The 21,181-nt window shown below is 34.9% G+C and overlaps 1 protein-coding gene across 3 annotated transcripts in view; it reads left to right on the forward strand.

Moving 5' to 3' along the window:
- PCDH15 (protocadherin-related 15) overlaps positions 1-21,181 on the forward strand; it is a 1,053,047-nt gene that overhangs the window by 667,325 nt on the left and 364,541 nt on the right. For all 3 annotated transcript variants that reach the window (XM_010856569.1, XM_010856570.1, XM_010856571.1), the window contains exons 11-13: positions 5,000-5,206; positions 15,795-15,929; positions 17,351-17,500. In XM_010856569.1, coding sequence (XP_010854871.1) covers positions 5,000-5,206; positions 15,795-15,929; positions 17,351-17,500 — 492 coding nt within the window. The remainder of the gene's footprint in view (positions 1-4,999; positions 5,207-15,794; positions 15,930-17,350; positions 17,501-21,181) is intronic.

Genomic DNA, 21,181 nt, shown 5'->3' on the forward strand with positions numbered 1-21,181 from the left:
TTATTTCCAAACAGGAATGCACTCCTTTACTATATTTGTGACATTACAAACAAATCAGTCATATAATATACAGAACAACATGTTGTGTTTTATCTAATAAAATATTTCATGGTTTTTTAAGTACTCAAATATTTTTAATAAGTGTTATAAACAGGATTTTTTAATGTACTACGCTCTTCTATATTTTAATTCTGTAATTTTTAGAGTATTGAACTCTAAATAAAAGTAATTTATTAAGTTTTAATGCAATATAATTGTATAAGAAAGGCCGAGAAGCAATAGTATACACTTATTTGTAACTACTAATTAGTTGGCAATATTAATATAATTTTTGATCTGAGGGCTTCTCAGGTGATGCTAGTGGTATAGAATCCACCTGCCAATGAGGAGACGTAAGAGATATGGGTTCAATTCCTGGGTCAGGAAGATCCCCTAGAGGAGGTCAGGGCAACCTACTCCAGTATTCTTACCTGGAAAACCCCACGAACAGAGGAGCCTGGCACACCACAGTCCATAGGGTTTCAGAGTCAGTCACAACGAAGCAACTTAGCTCGCATGCATACTAGAGATCATGGAATCTTACCTTGCTTGCCACCAACCAGCAGGGAAAATAGCTATTCTGCATCCTCAGCCCTCTGGTTCAGGGAGCTACGAGACTATCAATGTTTGCTTGTTTTGATAATGAAAATTAGGTAGTTTGTGTCTCTTAATGGTTTGCTCTTCAAAGTAACTAAATAATGTATTTTGTATACTTCTGTTTTGGCTTTAGTTTTACTTTGGTTTCATTACTGAAAATGGGACTCATGCCCAGAAATTCGCCAAGTAAAACCTAGCTTTTAAATATAATGTTTAACTCGTAACGATAGGCTTTGTAGATATAAATAAGGTTATCTTATGGGATTAGGTGATTTTTTAAATACTACCGTGACCTGCCTTTTCATGCTTCTCATCTCATTCACTTAGCAACTACAGAGGAGCAGACTATGTCAGACTTTTGAGAATTCCTATTTTTATTACATAGAAGAAGAGATGATTGGATGAAAGATTTCATGCATGAGCCCTTTAAACAGAAAAGCATAATAATATTAAATTAAGTGACATAATTTAACTGTAATTCTCTCTGGAGTATCTATTAATTTTCTCCCCTTCCATTAACCTTACATTTGGATATTCATTTACATTCTCTAAATTAAGATAATCATGTGGTGAATGTTCCTACATCACTTCAGTTCAATTCAGTTCAGTCACTCAGTCGTGTCTGACTCTTTGCAACCCCATGAATTGCAGCACACCAGGCCTCCCTGTCCATCACCAACTCCCGGAGTTCACTCAAACTCACGTCCATCAAATTGGTGAGCCATCTCATCCTCTGTCGTCCCCTTCTCCTGCCCCCAATCCCTCCCAGCATCAGAGTCTTTTCCAATGAGACAACTCTTCGCATGAGGTGGCCAAAGTACTGGAGTTTCAGCTTTAGCATCATTCCTTCCAAAGAACACCCAGGACTGATCTTCTTTAGAATAGACTGGTTGGATCTTCTTGCAGGCCAAGGGACTCTCAAGAGTCTTCTCCAACACCACAGTTCAAAAGCATCAATTCTCTGGCACTCAGCTTTCTTCACAGTCCAACTCTCACATCCATACATGACCACTGGAAAAACCATAGCCTTGACTAGATGGACCTTTGTTGGCAAAGTAATGTCTCTGCTTCTGAATATGCTATCTAGATTGGTCATAACTTTCCTTCCAAGGAGTAAGTGTCTTTTATAGCCTCTCATAAATCAGGAGACCTGAGTCTGGGCCCTACTCTGTATAGGACTTAGATGTGGTGTGGCCTTTAACATAAAACTAACCTTTTTGTTTTTTCATCAACATGAAAGTATATATTTTCACATTTAGAGGGCCAAAATAACATAGAGATTAAGAATGTGGACTTTGGAGACAGAAACCCTAGTTGGCACATCTGAAATACCCCAAAGAGGGCAAAATATATAGTAGCAATCCAAAAATAGTAGTCATATTAACAGCAAACTAAACTTAGAGAAATAACAGAAAGTGCCTTTACACATTATTTTTAAAGATATGGGGAAATCAATTGTCTCCATAGATCTAATTTAGTTTTTTTCCTCTTTTTGTTGGATCATTTTGTTTCCATTATGCAAATAATACATGTTTTCCTGCCTTCACAGCTGGCAGTAAAAATTAGCAGCATATGAGTTGAATGTAAAATAAAATCTTTCATTATTATATAGTTTGCTTTTTGTTTTCCCCTCACCATCCATAAATTGTGTATGTGTATTAGAGAAAGGGGGCAAATTATAAATTTGTTGCTTTTCATAGCATTACTAGTGTGTCCAGGATATAACATAATGACTTTTAGAACAATTAGAAACAAAATAAAGGAGAGAGAAAACCTCTTGTTCAAAATGGCTTGTGTGTATGAACTGTTCTGCTTCAATCAGATAAAGGTCATTGGGTTGGAACCCCATATGGATCAATTAGTCTCCTACAGTGAAAGGTGATATTTTCTAGCCAGGGACTGTACCTTTTACCCTGGTCAGCTGTGTCCAGAAAGCCTGCTCTGAGTCACAGGGGGAATTTCTAGAACATCCAAGTCTCAGCACAAATTAATCACAACAGCTGGATACAGAAAGAACTTATCTAGGCTGGTGGTGTCAGGAACACATATGGTTCTGAGAGAAGAATACAATGTTATATAAAAGGTTACACATTATTTCCAGTACTATTGTCTTTAATGCAGAGCAGGGGCTCATAAACATTTTATGCCCAGAAGCATTCTGGCAATTTGCTCTCAGATGAAAATTTAAATCCAGAAAATAAATTGCATAACATTATAAAGGAAATCTAATATATTGAAATAGTTATGAAAATGGTAAAAAACAAAGTATTTTTTCTTCTAAATCTATTCTTTATATAAGATTAACAATGGGTTTATTAATTATCATAATTTCATTGTTATAATTAGCATAAATGTATTTAAATATCTAATATTAATAATAATGTGAAATGATTTTTCCTGGTGCAAACTCACTGATACTACCAAACATCTCTGTGATCTGTCACCTGCCTCCAATGAATAAAACTGGTAAATTACAAGAGGAAAAAGAGAAAATTATCTTCTAGAGGCTCAATGGTGAAGATAAGGGAGATGGTGAGGACAGGGAAGCCTGGCATGTGGAAGTCCATGGAGTTGCAAAGAGGACATGACTGAGCGACTGAACAAAGACAAAAAGAGGCCTGATATAAAACAGAGATATGTATCAAACTGCTTATAAACTTTCATGGCCAAATGCCACTGTATTGCAGAGGAAAGCACTATAGGATTTAAAAGAAAAGATTTAACTTTAACTCTTAGATGGTTTCAAAATACAACTACTGCAAAAATGGGGGAAACATATCAATAAAAATTATAACAGAATTTGAATCTATTTTGAAATACTTATCTAACACATCTCTTGGTATATGTATGCCACTAAATTATGTCAATGATTACTTCTAAAGTTTGGAGAAGATTTTATAGAAGTCAGTTGTGATAAAATCTTCCCTTATAAAATATCTGGATAGACATATAGTAAGATGGTTAAAAGCAAACCAAAAAAAAATAGGATGTTGAGAGCTGATGTTAAAGGTTGGTGTTCACCCATTTATAACATGTGTGGCGATTACATAGTAAAATTTATTGGAAACAAATTGTCATCAATTTCTTAATAGCTAAAAAAGTAAAAAAAAAAAAAGTTCCCAATGCAGGAACATTTATTTTACCTGAATAATATATTTATGGTTGCTGCTGCTTCTGCTAAGTCACTTCAGTCGTGTCCAACTCTGTGCGACCCCATAGGCGGAGCCCACCACCACCAGGCTCCCCCGTCCCTGGGATTCTCCAGGCAAGAACACTGGAGTGGGTTGCCATTTCCTTCTCCAATGCATGAAAGTGAAAAGTGAAAGTGAAGTTGCTCAGTCGTGTCTGACTCTTCACGACTCCATGGACTGCAGCCTACCGGGCTCCTCCGTCTATGGGATTTTCCAGGCAAGAGTACTGGAGTGGGGTGCCATTGCCTTCTCCATATTTATGGTTAACTAATATTTAAATTTCTACTGCTACTAAAAATAAATATTTTATTTAATTGTCTCTGTCCTTCATAAGGGTTTTTTGAAGACTTTCCATGGGCAACAAATGTAGACTTAACCTGTTAAATTTATGTAGAATTTTGAATTATTTGAGGATTTAATTATTAGTGAGGGATAAGACATGAAAAAGACAAAAATAAAAACAACAGGTTTTCTGAGTTATGAATCTTTTTCTCTGTCTTTTACTTAAATATTTTATCAGCAATTCAGTCAAATGTGTTCACTTTGTGGTTTTCTAACTATTTCAGTTCAATTCAGTTCTCTTTGCGACCCCATGAATCGCAGCACTCCAGGCCTCCCTGTCCATCACCAACTCCCAGAGTCTACCCAAACCCATGTCCATCGAGTTGGTGATGTCATCAGCCATCTCATCCTCTGTCGTCCCCTTTTCCTCCTGTCCCCAATCCCTCCCAGCATCAGAGTCTTTTCCAATGAGTCAACTCTTCGCATGAGGTGGCCAAAGTATTGGAGTTTCAGCTTCAACATCAGTCCTTCCAAAGAACACCCAGGACTGATCTCCTTTAGGATGGACTGGTTGGATCTTCTAACTATTTAAGCACTATTATTTCCCCTAGTAATGTGCAATGACAGATAATGAAAGTTGATTGCAGTAATTTATTTTTTCTTTTTTTGAAATATACACTGGATTGGGGGACAGGAAGGCAAAAACTGATGAAGCCTCTCTGGACTTCCATTTCCTCACGTTCTCCAATGGTTCTTTAACTTTAAAGTGGTTTTTTCTGTAATGATACCAGTTGAAAAGATAATCCTTATATATAGTATGAAAAATGGCACTCTAAAAGGATTCCATAACATACAATGTTTTAATCTTTTTTCTTTTTACTTTGTTTTAGGCTGAACAGGACAATGGTCATCCTCTTCCCGCTTTTGCCAGTCTACATATTGAGATACTGGATGAAAACAATCAGAGCCCATATTTCACAATGGCTAGTTATCAAGGCTATATTCTGGAATCTGCTGCAGTGGGAGCAACTATTTCTGACAGTCTGAATTTGACCACCCCTCTAAGAATTGTAGCTCTGGACAAGGATATAGAAGATGTAAGTTAAATATGATTTTTGCTCTTATTTTGTTAACACGTCTCTTGGTATATGTATGCCAGTAGGAGGTAGAATAAAGATATAATTGGATGAGTTATAGAATAGAGAAAAAAGTCAGCATAAATGAAAATCTTAGTGTTGTAATTCAATTCCCTATCAAGGTTATGATAAAAGAAAATACTGTTTGACTCAGAAACTGTTCTTTTTCAGTTTACAGATATTCAGTAGAAAGAAGGAAATTAGTGTTTCACTTGCAGTTTGCCAAAGTACCAGAACAATCTTTCCAATTAACATGTGTTTAAAACTACATTATTACTGACAGGGAAAAAATAATGGCATTATACAATAAGAATAAAAAGTCATGGAAGCAGCTCTAGGATGCAATTTGGGAGACTTTTCTGAGATTTATATTACTAAAGAAAACACATTTTGGGGCAGCTGACCCCCTCACACTTCTGCCAGTGACTGTTGTGATGCTAACACTCTTCCATTCCATGCATCATTGTCCTCTGTTTTTCTGGTACTGACACTTGATAAAGCAGTGGGAAATTGTCCAAACTGAACAGATCAGAGTATTTTAACCTCCTTAGCTACAGTGACTGCTACAAAGAATGGACAGAAAATCTTTACCAGTCCAATCTGAGTCCAACCAGGGGTTGAAAGGAAAAAAAAAAAAAAAAAAAGGGAATTGGAAGACTGTGGCATCATGTATTAAAGTGGAAATGAATCTGAACTCTTTGTAGCCTGGTTTGCTGACATCATGGAGAAAGCTCATTGTCAATGGGAGAGAACGAAGTCTGACAGAGACACACAGAGAGGAGTCCTTCCTGAGTCCCCATTTTTTAGGTTACAACATCCCCAGATTTATATTAATACTTAAAGATTTTCCTTTTATCCTCTAACCTACCCCATTATTACCCAACATATCTTTTTTTTTTTTTTTTTAACATACGTTTCTGTCACTTGCAACTTAAAAAATTCCAACTTAGCAAATTCTCCCATCAATACCATCTAATAAAACTTTGTGATGGTGGAAATATTCTGTAGCTATGCTGCCCACCACAGTAGCCACTAACCCTGTGTTGCTATGGAGCTCTGGAAATGTAACTAGACTGAAATGTAATTTTAGCATTTTGTTTAATTTGAATTATTTTAAATGTGAATAACCACATGTTGTTAATTGGACAGCATAGGTCTAGAATGTCCCTAAAATCTCATAACATGGAGCTTTGTCAACAGTTTAGTAAATTACAAGAGCACTTCCAGATTTCTTTTCTCTTTCTGGAAAAAAAACTGTAACCTTTAGCAAAGTCTATGACATCTCTTGTGTGCATTCCATTTCTCAGTAAATGTTTTATTTTACTCTTTGTATCTTTCTCTGCTTTCTTTATTCTCATCCTAGCTTTCTTGTCCTTCTCAATCTCCCTCACTTGTTGTTTTAACAATAGCTGACTCACACTGAGTTCTTAATACCTGCCAGTGGTTGTTGTTCAGTGCTAAGTCATGTACAACTCTTTGCCAACCCCATGAACTGCAGCACGCCAGGGCTCCCTATCTTTTACCATCTGGAGTTTGCCCAAGTTCATGTCCATTGAAGCAGTGATGTCATCCAATCATCTCCTCCTCTGTCTCCCTCTTCTCCTTCTGCCTTTGATCGTTCCCAGCATCAGGATCTTTTCCAGTGTCAGCTGTTCTCATCAGGTGGCCAAAGTATTGGAGCTTCAGCATCAGCCCTTTCAGTGAATATTCAGGATTGACTTCCTTTAGGATTGACTGATGTGATCTTCTTGCAGTCCAAGGGACTCTTGACTCTTTTCCAATATCACAGTTCAAAAGCATCAATTCTTCTGTGCTCTGCCTTTTTTATGGTTCAGCTCTCACATCTGTACATGACTACTGGAAAGACCATAGCTTTAACTATATGGACATCTGTCAGCAAAGTGATGTCTTTGTTTTTTAATAGATAGTCTAGGTTTGTCATAGCTTTCCTTCCAAGAACAATTGTCTTCTAATTTCATGCCTGCCATCACCATCTGCAGTGATTTTAGAGCCGAAAAAGAGAAAATCTGTCACTTCTTACACCTTTCCCCCTTCTATTTGCCATGAAGTGATGTGACTGGATGCCATGATCTTAGTTTTTTAAATACTGAATTTTAAGCCAGATTTTTCACTCTTTTCTTTCACCCTCATGAAAAGGCTCTTTAGTTCCTCTGCCTCGTGAAAGGGCAATACCTGCCAGAAAATATAATAAATGCTTTATTTTGCATTAATTCCCTTAAATCTCACAGCAAACATAATAGTGAATTTTACATATTGCAGAAGGGGAAATTAAAACAACTTTAAATACTGCCTTTACTCTGATCACAGAGTTAGTAAATGGAGGAGTTAGACCTTGAGCCAAGGTCTTTGGGAAAGAAAGTTATTGATTAAAATCAATAGCCTTTTCAGTTTTATACATTCTTACTGTAGGCTGACTATGTTAACAGCTGTCAATGCTTTCAACTCTTCCTGTTAAAGTGCTTATATATACACGGTTTCACATCCCAGTTCAGAGAGGGTTTAGGGATCTCCTAAGGTTTAATGTGTTTCATGAGTCTCATGTCATTTAGTGACATGAGAAAATTCACTAGAAAATTCACAGAGCCAATTTAAGAAGTGTTATCCAGGCTAAGCTAATATATATATTAGGCTTGGTGATGTCCCACAGCTTTTGGTGTGGATTTATTTTTTTCTTGTTTTCTTTTTATTTTGAATGCATAATCATTTTAATCAGTGACTAGTCAGTTTAGAAACATAATAGCTTAAGTCGCACTTTCATGAACACAAGAACACAGGTTAAATCCTGAAAAAATTGTAGCTTTAGTTTTTCCTAAATAGCAAAATTTATGTACTTGTAGTTTCTTGATGCATTTATATTATTTAGTGGTTGGGTACCAAGCCCTGTGCTTGCTTGCACACATTCTTCCCTGGATTGTCATTCACTTTAAAATTGCAAATGTTAAAATTGAGTTAAAGGGGTTTGAAAAGGACAGTGGGACTTCAAGTTATTACTGAGTTAGGGTAGAGAGAGCTCCTGGGTCTGAAACCTTTGGAAAACACTACCTGGAATTCTGATCTGGAGACTTACAATTCAGTTAGCCTGCTAAATACTCTCGGACATTTCCAAGGGGTGGGACAGCACATTGTAGTTCTTTCAAGTCTGTGCTTTGGAGCTGGATAAACTGAGACTTGACTCGTAGTTCCTCCATGTGATAGCTGTATAGCCTTATATTCACTAGTTGCTGCCTTTTGTTCAAACACCAATGACCCAAAAAGATAGCAATCACTACTGCCTTGGCCAGCTCCTTCACTTGGAGCTGGCGATGATGGAGAGGGAGAGAAAATTTCCCTGAGATGAAGCCACGTACATGAAGAGAAACATAACTAATATGATTCATAGAAATGTGAAATACTTAAACAATGTCTATCTGGCCATATTTATTATTTAAGTCCATCGTCTTAAGTCCACAGAATATTAAATGTAGTTTAATCCCACTTCCTATACTATGTGATATGTTCTGTTAAAGTCTCTTCTTCAGGAATTGATTTTACACTTCACTGTGCCACTCTAGCTTGAAACGTAGGAGCTGTCTTTGGTTTTTATTTACTTGAGACAAAATACTAAATGAATGCAAACAATTCTTTTCATCTAAAATAGTAGATGAAAAGATTTTACTTTTAGAGTGAATTCATTTACTTTTTAGCAGCAAATATATCACTTTATGAGCTTCCCTGGTAGTTCAGCTGGTAAAGAATCCGCCTGCAATGCAGGAGACCCTGGTTCGATTCCTGGGTGGGGAAGATCTGCTGGAAAAGGGATAGGCTACCCACTTCAGTATTCCTGGGCTTCCTAGGTGGTTCAGATGGTAAAGAATCTGCCTGCAATGCAGGAGACCTGGGTTCAGTCCCTAGGTTGGGAAGATCCTCTGGAGAAGGGAACAATTACCCTTTCAATTACAATTACAATTGTAATTGTAATTACAATTACAATTCTGGCCTGGAGAATTCCATGCAGAGTCAGACACGACTGAGCAACTTTCAATTTCACTTTGAGACAATTAAGAAATATTTAAAATCTTCCGGTTTCGTCTTCTGAATATTTCCTGACTCTCTTTTCTCTCCACTCTTACAACCTATTTGTCTTTTATTAAAATTGCCTCCTCATCTTCTATTTTTTTTTATTCTTACTCAAATCCATCTTTCACTCAGCTACTACAGGTATTTATTCAAAGTTCAAATCTGACTACATTAGACCTCTGTGTAGTATGCTTTCATGACTTTGCTGCATGAAATTCTTTGCAGAAAAAATTTCAAGCTCATGTGCATGGCTTTCTGTTACTTGATAATCTGAACATTTTCTAAAATGTCCTGCTTCCATCTATTTACATTTAGCAAGTATTTATAGTTTCTTTTATTTATTTTTAAAATTTTCATTTATTTGTGGCTGCACTGGGTCTTACTTGTTGCTCGTGGGCTTTCTCTAGTTGCAGCCAGCAAGGGCTAGTCTTTAGTTAAGGCGGGTTATCTTGTTGTGCGGCACAGGCTCTTAGGCATGTGGGCTTCAGTACTTGCAGCACGCAGGCTCAGAAATTTAGGCTGAAGGGCGGGATCTGTAGTTGTGGCACGCTGGTTTAGTTACCACCTCACATGTGGGATCTTACTGCACGAGGGGTCAAACCTGTGTCCTCTGCATTAGCACGTGGATTCTTAACCACTGGACCACCGGGGAAGTACTGCTTGTAGTTTCTTGAGTTACACCAAACTGCTGTGTATCTCATTACCTTTTGTTTCTTACTTTTTCTTTTTTGAAATCTTTCATCTTCCACTACACAACTTAGTTTGGATAACTTATGCTCGGTGTTTGGAATTTAGCTCAGACATCGTCTCATTTGGGCCTTCCCAGGTAGCACTAGTGGTAAAGACCCTGCCGGCCAGTGCAGGAAACTTAAGAGATGTGGGTTTGATCCCTAGGTTGAGAAGATCCCCTGGAGGAGGGCATTGCAACCCACTCCAGTATCCTTGCCTGGAGAATCCCATGGACAGATAAAAGCCTGGTGGGCTACAGTCCATAATGTCCCCAGAGTCAGACATGACTGAAGCAACTTAGCCTGCACACATCCTCTCACTTAAGAATCTTTTCTAGATTATGATTCTTTGTTGAGTTGCATGTCTCTTTTTGGTGAATTTCTCTGAAGTTCTATTTACATCATTGTATGTATCTTTTTCCATCATTAAATTTAAATCCCTTGAGGATAGATCCTAAATCTTAATAATTTTTGTATCCTAAAGATCTTACACTGTTCCCAGAACTTAGTATGTTCTAGTAATTGTTTAATGAACTAGTAAGTCCAGGCATGAGTAAAGGAATGAGAATATCTTGGTATATGTATCAACAATTGTACTGATGTTGAATTAACTGTTTCAGAGTATGGCCCATTCCATGATTAGACAACTAATTCCTAGAAAGCTCTTTATCACATTAAGTTGAAGCCAGCATTCTTGTAACTAAGCCATTATTCTTTATATCTTCCATTTGTCAGTCCACAGTATAAATTAAAGATTAGTCATTGATATGTCTGAAGATGAATTTACGTGCTTCTGAATCAGAGTTTTCCCTTAAGCCAAGTGTTCTTTGTTTCTCAAAAGTAAAATATGTTTATTGTGAGGCTATTTTAAGATCTATATTAACAAAAGAAAACTTAAAGGCCCTTTTAGTTTGCAGGCAAGAATTTTACTACATGATAAATTCTAGCAGTTTTTGAATGTCAATATTAGTGAATTTAATCAGCATGGGGATAAAGGATTTAAGAATAAAAACAAAGACACATCACTTCATACAGGTATTACCAAACAGAATGGAGATAAAGCATCAGGCATGAAGAGAAGTGATCATTGCAGGAGTTGGTTTTCTTGAGCACAGCTATGCCACAGGGCAGACGCCAAGAAGGAGACAGACTTAGATTTGTTTGTCCAAAAATTAAGTTGTTTCATCTGTTCAATTCAGTAGAAAATAAGACAAAATTTTAGGAACTAGTAGCAGAGATTGGTGATTTGTAGTGTTATTAGCATGTAGATGTTGAGTCAGAAGGAATCTTGCTGCTGCTGCTAAGTCACTTCAGTCTTTGCTGACTCTGTGCGATCCCATAGACAGCAGCCCACCAGGCTCCCCCCTCCCTGGGATTCTCCAGGCAAGAGTACTGGAGTGGGTGCCATTGACTTCTCTGAAGGAATCTCAAGTCACATGAAAAGTGTAAAAAACGCAGACAACAATATTTGTGCTAACGTTCCTTCTTATAGATATATAAATATCAACACATTCATATATGTGTAAAATATATGCATGTATGTAATATACATATGAATTACATTTATGATTTTTTTAACCATTCTTACCTCATAGTTTTATAATAGTCCAGAATACACATAGAGCAAGTATTGCAAAAGAGGCATGTCTGGAACCACCAGGTTTTCTTTGGCAGAACCACTAAAATTGCTTATTGAATTCTAGATATTAAAAAAAATAACAGAATAATAATCAATAGAGGTTATGCTTTAGCTTTCAGAAAAGCAGTGATCCATTTATAATTCCAAATCAATTTTCATCACTATATAGTGCTACTATTTCAAAATAAAGGTATCCTTGAAATGTAATACATTATACTTTCAATGGTAAAATGTGCATATATACTTTATAAATATTGCTATACTATCATACATATGTTATGATGTGTCAAAATATTAGGGAAAAAATACACCTTCAAAAAAGCTGTTAGTTTAAATGAACTGGAAAATGGGTTTTGTTTGTTTGTTTGGAGGTTTGTTGGCTTTTTACTAGTTATACTTGTCATATGTATATTTGTGGTCATTTACATTTACAGTTTTTCATTTAATGTTTAATTTGCATATAGGTTCTGCCAGGTGGTGTTCCTGTAGGTACAAGTTGTTAATTTTGTGTTTGTTTTTTTGTTAATTGCTGTGATTCACTTCCTTGTTCTTTTGTGTTCTACTAAAAAAAAAACTAAACAATTACTTATCATTTATTAAAAATTATTAACATATATATGCAATCTAAACTTATTTACATATTATTGGTAATAGTAGTATGAAATTGTGTAGAATTCAAATTGCATGTAAACTCAAAGATTGTGTAATTATTATTTTTTTAAATTCATAAACCATTAATCATTCATCATATTCTTTCAAAGATCCTAATATGAGGGTTGAACCTTTTAAACAAGGTACTTCTGAAAACTACTGTCAACTAATTCAAGTTGACAGATGAGATTAACTTTTTTGTCATTTTCTTGCTATGCTTTATAATTTATATGTACATAAGTGTGCAGTTATATATATGATATATATTTATTTATATGTACATATACATCTCTGTGTTGTGTGTGCATATATATGAGGATGCATATTATTTTGTGTGTGCATGAATTTGTTATATCATATTTTGAGTCTCATTGGAAACCCAAAATTGGTTTTAAATCCAATAGACTGTCATATGTGAACATATTTCTTCTATGTGGTAGGATTTTTAAATTGTACTTTTATGTGTTAGTTTACCTTTGCTTACTTTTGCATTAATTTTATTTGTGCTGTGAATAAATATTGGAGTTTATTTTGCCCTCCCAGAAAATCATACACAAATCAACAAACTAATATATTGTGCTTTTGGTATCTACGTAATGTATACTTTAGAGAAAATAATATTACTGTTTATTGGGAAAAAGTTGTTGTAATAATCAGCCCTCTGTGTATATTTTGATCTAGAACATTGATATTTACTTTAAATAAGTTAATCGAGACAAGGACTACCGAAAATACACTGTCCCTATCAGAGTATTCTCTTCCATTTACATTTATTGTACACCATACCTGAAACTAGTGTTATCATTACAAACGAATCTAAGGTGTTAAACTTTGAGTGACAACTGGATGATTGTCCAGCTAAATGCTCATTCACCCATAGCATCTATGCATGCTTCACACATATACAGATTTTAAAAGGTTACTATTTTGAACACTAATTAGTTTCAAAAGTTATATTTTAACCAAAAATTCACTGTGCAAGGCAGATTGGAATAAGCTGTAACATGCCATGTACAATGTTAACATTATGCATTATGTTATACGTATATTTTTACATAAAACAGTCTGCAGTTCTGGGAAATGTTATTTTAGTATTCTAGCTAGTTATTATAAAAGCACTTGAAATAGAGACAATTAAATTATCAACAATTCTTTAGTATTTCTTGTTATTAAGTATGAGAGCCTGTTTATGAAGTCCTGGTGTGTATATCACCTTCAAATGGAAAGCACTTGATGATGAAAATCTTGTTGCTTTCATAAATACACGAAATAGTGTGGTTTGCGACACAATCATACCACAGTCACACATGCATGTGCTAGTTTACAACCCAGCACTCATTACAGTATTGCATTATCACAGCACCTGACATGAAAAATGCTTAAAATGTGCTGAGTATGTGAATGAATATATCTAACAGATTTACTAACAGAGGTTACAGTTGAAAGGAAGAAGAGACAGTGAGAGAGGGTTAGTTATAAAGGAAATAGAGAATGACTGATGGATTTGAATGAAGAAAAATAAGTAAACATTTGGTGAGCAAATCATGTAGCAAAACTTGCCCTACTTAGATTACTTATAGTGTAAATATATGAGTTAAAGAAGCTATACTTGTAGGCATCATTGTTGGTACAGTCAGAGAACAGAAAAAACTATATGAATTTAAAAGTCTAGTGATTTTACCTTGATAGGTAAACACTAAAAAAGAGAAGTTACTTGTATTTATTGAGTTTTCTTTTAACTGAAAATGCATGCTAACTAAAATTTGTGATCATTTAAAAATAATAATTGAATTTATTACAATTGGCTCTAAAACATAATAAGAATCCCCAAAATGTGGTTTAAAGTATGTTTAATGTGCATTTTACAATTTACCTTTTAAAATAATTTAGCCTTTTATTAAATAGCATATTTGATTTAACCAAATACTCCAGCCATGCTTACTATCCCATGTTGAGCTGCTGAGATTATGACACTGAAATGAAAACAGCTGAAGTGTCCACTAGAATATAATGTCAGTGTGAAGCCTCTTTATTTTTTCCAACTCTTAACAACTTTGATTATTTTATAATAAATGGATCAATGGAAAATTATTATCTATAGCATTTTTTAATATTCCAAGATAAATATAGCACACTGACCTCATGTCAAAATTGTGGACAAGAAAGCTGCCATGATATGGCTAAGTAATATCTCCTAAGGAGACGCTGTAAATACATAACCTGTCAGGTTCAAATGAAACTATTCACTCCAAGGTTATTTGAAATATACACATATTGAAACTTTAGGTAGGTATAAAGTGTCTGTGGGTCAAGTTATGCACACCTTTTAATATAGCAGTATGCATTTTAACTTTCTCACTTCTACATAGAAATTTTTTTAAATGGCAGTTTCTAATTTTTTTAATCAACAATATGTTTAACAATTCCGGACTGTCTACTCTGCCCTCAGCCTTTGGTGATATCTGATAGAAAAGTAACCTGTGATTTTAAATCACCTTTCACACCATAATATTTTTAAAGTTGCCATAATTTATGAAACACCTTACCTCCCTGTATGTTCTTACTTTTTATAGCCTTCCTGATAGTCCACACTCTCTCAATAATCCCCTTTTGTTCACTGCACTTTCCCTTCTTTTCCACTATGCAGATACCAATCCAAGCCTTCCCATTTTATGTCGCTGTTCTTTCTCTGAATTGCAGATATTAATACCTTATCTTTCAGAGTGGCAATAAGATTGAGAAGGATTTCTAATGCCTACTTAATTATCTGTGTTTTGAACTTTTGCAATCACTTTCATTTTATGTATATATCATTTTTTACTGAACCTGTTTATCAGAAACGTGCCAATTCAAACATTTGAATTTAATCATCAGAAACATTTTAATCAAAATAAATATTATGTTTCCCCCTGGAGAATATTTACATTAAAATAAGAAAGAACAAGCATAATATTTATAATGAATTATACATAACCAATTTTATTTCTAATTTACATTACACATGAGAACATAATAATAATATGCATGTGTGCAGTTTATTTCTACAAATAAAGTAATTGTAAAATTCTACAGCTAAAATTCTGGGCTTCGGTTTCCTTTTCTTGAATGTATTTATTTCTCAAGTCCAGTGAAGTTCTGGAAAATATTGATATTAAATAATCAGTAAGAACATATTCAATTAGACTGTTTTATGTCTTATTCCTCCTATTATTTTTTGCTTTTATTCACATTGATTATACCAGTACTTATTTAAGTATTTTCCACAAATGAGTAATTATCTTTGGGTAGTTTTTACTCAACTCTGAACAAATTTCTAGTTGAAGCTCTCTTTTCTTTAGAAAATTCTTAATCAGTTATACTTATAATAAATTTGAAAAATGAATTTCCAGGTAATGAACTAATAACTATATTGTTTATTAACATTTTAAATAATGGCTTCTTTTTTTTGTTTAAGACTAAAGACCCAGAGCTTCACCTTTTTTTGAATGATTACACTTCAGTCTTTACTGTCACACAGACTGGAATCACTCGCTACCTCACCTTACTTCAACCGGTGGACAGGGAAGAACAGCAAACTTACACCTTTTCGGTAAAGAGATTTCATATATATATATATATACACACACATATAAATGTATATGTATGCAAGAGAAAGAGATATTTGTTCAAAACTGAAAAGGTCAATGACTGGAAAAGAAAAATGCAGTATTTTCAATTAATAACAAATAATATGAAAAATAAAATTTTTCCTCAAAAGTATTTCTTTTTTCTCAATTTATATAGTTTTATTACTATTCCTTCCAATGGAAGAAAGATAAATTTTGAGATGAAAAAAAAAAGGGAGTCTCACTCTTCACCATCCACTCACAATTGACTTAAATTTAGGTATTATAAAGTAGAATCAACAAAGTAAAAATTATTTTCTAAATTTGTTTATATATTTATTATTATTGCATTTTTAGGTTTGTCTTAGGGTTAGGCCAGTGGTTCTCACTAGAGAAGATTCCTGCTCCCACCACCCTGCCCAGCACCATTTTGCAATTTCTGGAGACATTTTTGGTTCCTCTTTTGAAAAGGTGCTACTGGCATCTGGTGGGCAGACAGTGACAATACCGAGAGACATAATGCACAGGACAGCCCCCACAACAAGGATTCTTAGGTTAGATTAACCTAGAGGAGAAAGAGAAAGAAACAGAGAGAAAGATTGGCGGCTGAATAGAGGGTAAAAGGGAGTTTAGTTTAGGGAGTTTAGCTAGATTTTATTCAAATATAGGGAAAAAAATGAGCTGATAGAAAAATATAGGAAACGGAATTTATGTAAGAATTTTGTTTGTTTGTTTTTTCTGGAGAAACTTATACAGCAGACTCAGAGCTTCCAGAAGACCTAAAATCTACACTTAAAACTTAGACACAGAGTAGATTTCAGAAGTCATTCAGGACCACAATGGTATTGTTAGAGCACTGACTTTTTGTGAGACTTTCTTTAAAAGTTAATAATATAGTTAAGATGTCACTCTTAATGAATGCCAATGGGGCCTTTAAAATTTGTGATTTTTGTGAGATATTAGAAAATAATATTACATGTCTAGGGCACATACTTTCTTGATTATATAAGCATGTTGCTGTAAAAGCAACTATTGCATTGTATACAAAATATGTAAGAGTATTTCCCTATTCATTTTTTAAAGGTTAAATAGTTAATTCCTAAGAATTAGCAATGTTGGCCCATTTCAAGCCTCTAGAACATTTTATATACCAGGTTATTGAAAGTGTGATTGGAATTCAATATATAAAAATCAAGCAGAATCCTACACAATTGCTTCCTCACACATTAAAACACTTTGATTATATGTACTATTATAGTTTTATTACTTCCTTTTATCAGCAAACATTTGAGTATCCTTTTGAAACTGTAAAAAATATGAGAAACTTTTCAAATTGTAGGAGTGAATTCTGTACTGCTTATGTTTGCATGACTTCTCTATTAAATTTATTTTTCTACCCCCAAAGATAACAGCATTTGATGGTGTTCAAGAAAGTGAGCCAGTTATTGTCAATATTCGGGTGATGGATGCAAATGATAACACTCCAACCTTCCCTGAAATATCCTATGATGTCTATGTTTATACAGATATGAATCCTGGGGACAGTGTCATACAGGTAATTACCCATATGAGGATATATTTGAAACAATTCTTTCCTTTGGTATTTTACAATGCATTGGTTAAGAAATTGCTTAAGAAATAAAAGTGAATTTCAGGGTTATCCTATGGCATAATTTAGCTTAAAAAGATTTACATTTATGTTTACTTTTTCAATGAAAGTGTACCTATATGCACTTTAAAGTAGAATTAACTAGATACACAAATAACAATTTGACCTATTTATAGATTGATTTTTTAAATTATGTTGAACATAATAAAGTGAATACAGTAATATACTGAAATTTCAAGGATTAAACATGCAGTTTAAAACTTCAAATTATTTTAAACTATTGTGAAAATGGGTTAAATCTTTGTGACCCATGGACTGTAGCCTGCCAGGCTCCTCTGTCCATGGGGATTCTACAGGCAAGACCACTGGAGTGGGTTGCCATGCCCTCCTCCAGGGGATCTTCCCAGCCCAGGGATTGAATCCATGTCGCCTGAATTGCAGGTGGATTCTTTACCATTTTAGCCACCAGGGAAGCCCACGAATACTGCAGAGGTATTCCTATCCTTTCTCCAGGGGATCTTTCCAACACAGGAATCCAACTGAGGTCTACCAGCTGAGCTACCAGGGAAGCCCATATTTCCCTTAGTGGTAAATACAAAGAACTATGTTATTGGACAATACTCTTAGACATTGATACTTGAACCTAAAATGGAATCACTACAACAAGAAAAATTAAGATTCTATAATAAATGGTATATTTGAAAACACAGAAATCTGGCAAAATATTTATTCTTGATTTGTCTCATTTTTATCATTAGCTGTACTTACTACATTTTAGTGAATTGCAGGTTATCTCAAATTTCTTTTTCAATATTCTGTGTATAAATTGTAAAGAAGTAGTAATATTCTTCCTTGAAGATTTTTAGAACTCTGGAGAATAGTTAACTCTAGTACTTCTCAAAGTGACTGTGTGTGTGTGTGTGTGTGTGTGTGTGTGTGTTAGTTGCTCAATCATGTCTGACTCTTTGAAACTCCATGGACTGTAGCCCACCAGGCTCCTTTGTCCATGGGATTCTGCAGGCAAGAATACTGGAGTGGGTTGCCATTTCACACCAGAATCATCTAGGTGGCTACTGAGAAATACAGATGAGCAAGATTCACTCTAGTTTTCATGGATCTTAAGCTCCATATGTAATACTTAGGTAATCAATAAAAAAAAAAAAAAAAAGAGAAAACCCAAAAGGTTTCAGTTGCCCAGTAATGTAAAGACTACTGATCTCTACCTTCCTCTACACCTGAGACTCAGACTTAATAATCTGAAATTGCTCTCAAGCCAGGAAGGTCATGATTCTATACACTTTTTAGAGTATTGTAATGGCTCCAAATTATTACTAAAATTTATATACAATATATGTTATGTAACAATATATGACATATAATATGTTTATATAGAATATAATTTATTACATAATAGTATAGTATATAAAGAATGCTAATAAATGAATTTATGTATCTATGTATTTTAGTGTTATATATTTCAGAGGAGTAAAAAAAAAGCAGTCCAAATGCCTTAACAATGTACCTAAGTCTTCATGGTCTGAATGCTTTCCTCCAAGCTTCATCCTTGGCCTTCTATTCATATATGTATGTTTCAGTCCTACTCAACCATCACTTCCAGTTACCTGAATGTGTCTTGCTCATTCCCATTTTGTCCAATTTTTTCCTTTACCTTGATGTCTTTCCCTTCTATTTATAGCTTGATTACTTTCTTTGTTCTTTAGACTTTTTTGCTTTCTGAAGAAGCATTCCTTAGTAGTTTTCTGTAGATAATTCCTAGTAATTTTTTTCATCAATAAATGTTTATTGCAGGCACTCTTTTAATCATTGGGACATAGTGGTGAGGAAGAACAAGACCCTTTTACAGTGATATGAGATAGAAAACATACAAATAATAAGTAAACAAAAATGTTAATTTCAGAAATGGATCAATTTAATGGAAGGAATTAAACAGGATAATGTAATAAAGAAGATGAAGTGAGGCAAGACAGACAAAGGTTAAATTTTGTCTTCAAAGAAAACCCCAATAATGTAATACCAAAATAATACTGCCTCTCTTATGCTAAGTTCTCGGGGAAAACACTATCTGGTCACTACCTGATAACATTTCTTTCTTTTTTTAATCCCTCGTTAACTAGCAAAACTGAGATTTAAATTCAGCATTTGGGGGCAACATACTTCAAGATGAACTGAGTGAATCTTGATTACCTTAAGCTAATCATGTTAATTCCATTCCCTTTGACTATTGGTTTAGGAATAATAGTCATATAACATAATTCTTAGTCATTAGACTTGAAGGAATATCTATTAACAGTTTCTGAAAATTTTTTCTCTGTTTTTACAAAGGGATAAAAGGAAGAGACATTCTTCTTGTCTTTGAGCTGTGCTGTGTGCAGATGTGACGCATGGAGCTGCTACAGCCCTCCTGTCACTTTGAAGGGACTAGTTTTAAAGCCACAGCCAATATATTAGTTGAAAGAAGGAAGGAACCTGGGCTTTTGATGGTTTTGATGAGTTCTGAAATAAACAACCTTAACAGGAGCTATCTCAATATTTCTCATGTGGTGAGATATTTAGTGAAGCCATTTTGAGTTTATTATTTTTTCTTAGCCCAAAGCATCCTAATTGACTTTTTTCTTCATTAATAGTTCCTGTTCTTGCAGCCCACCAAAAACACACCAGTTTGCAGCCAATATGCTATGATTACAACAGCGTGTCTTCATTAGTGTGAAATGTCTGGGAAGAAATAGTTAACTGTATGTCTCATGGCTTTTGTACACTATTTCCTATCAACCAAGAACACTTCTTATCTGATCTTTTATAAGGCTAACTCACTCTCATCATACAGGACCCAGCTCAAAATATCACCTCCTCAGAGAAAGCTTTCCTAATAGCTTAGTGTCAATAGCCTTCCAATATACACTACTATACACATACACCCCGCATCACAGTTCTTATTCTATAACTTGCTTTCTCTAATTACTTTTATTTTTTTTTTCTAATTACTTTTAGAGCCACTATGGCCATCTAAAATTATCTTTTCTTCTTGTCCCCACTCCAAACTAAAAACCCCATTAGCAACCATCTGTCTTGTTTGCCACTCTGACACCAGCACATACCAGATATACCAGACTTGCAGTAAATATTTATTCAAAGGATAAATTATTATCTATTTTGAATAATCTAAAGTGAGAGTTGCTCAGTTGTGTCCAACTCTTTGCAACCACATGGACTATACAGTCTGTGGAATTCACTAAGCTAGAATACTGGAGTGGGTAGCCTTTCTCTTCTCCAGGGGATCTTCCCAACCCAGGGATCGAATGCAGGTCTCCCTCATTGCAGGCAGATTGTTTACCAGGAACTAATTGTTAACATCAGTTCAGTTCAGTTCAGTCACTCAGTTGTGTCTGACTCTTTGCAACCCCATGAATCGCAGCACACCAGGCCTCCCTGTCCATCTCCCGGAGTTCACTCAGACTCATGTCCATCGAGTCAGTGATGCCATCCAGCCATCTCATCCTCTGTTGTCCCCTTCTCCTCCTGCCCCCAATCCCTCCCAGCATCAGAGTCTTTTCCAATGAGTCAACTCTTCACATGAGGTGGCCAAAGTACTGGAGTTTCAGCTTTAGC

Source organism: Bison bison, unplaced genomic scaffold (assembly GCF_000754665.1).
Source record: "Bison bison bison isolate TAMUID 2011002044 unplaced genomic scaffold, Bison_UMD1.0 scf7180017864372, whole genome shotgun sequence".
NCBI lineage: Eukaryota > Metazoa > Chordata > Mammalia > Artiodactyla > Bovidae > Bison > Bison bison.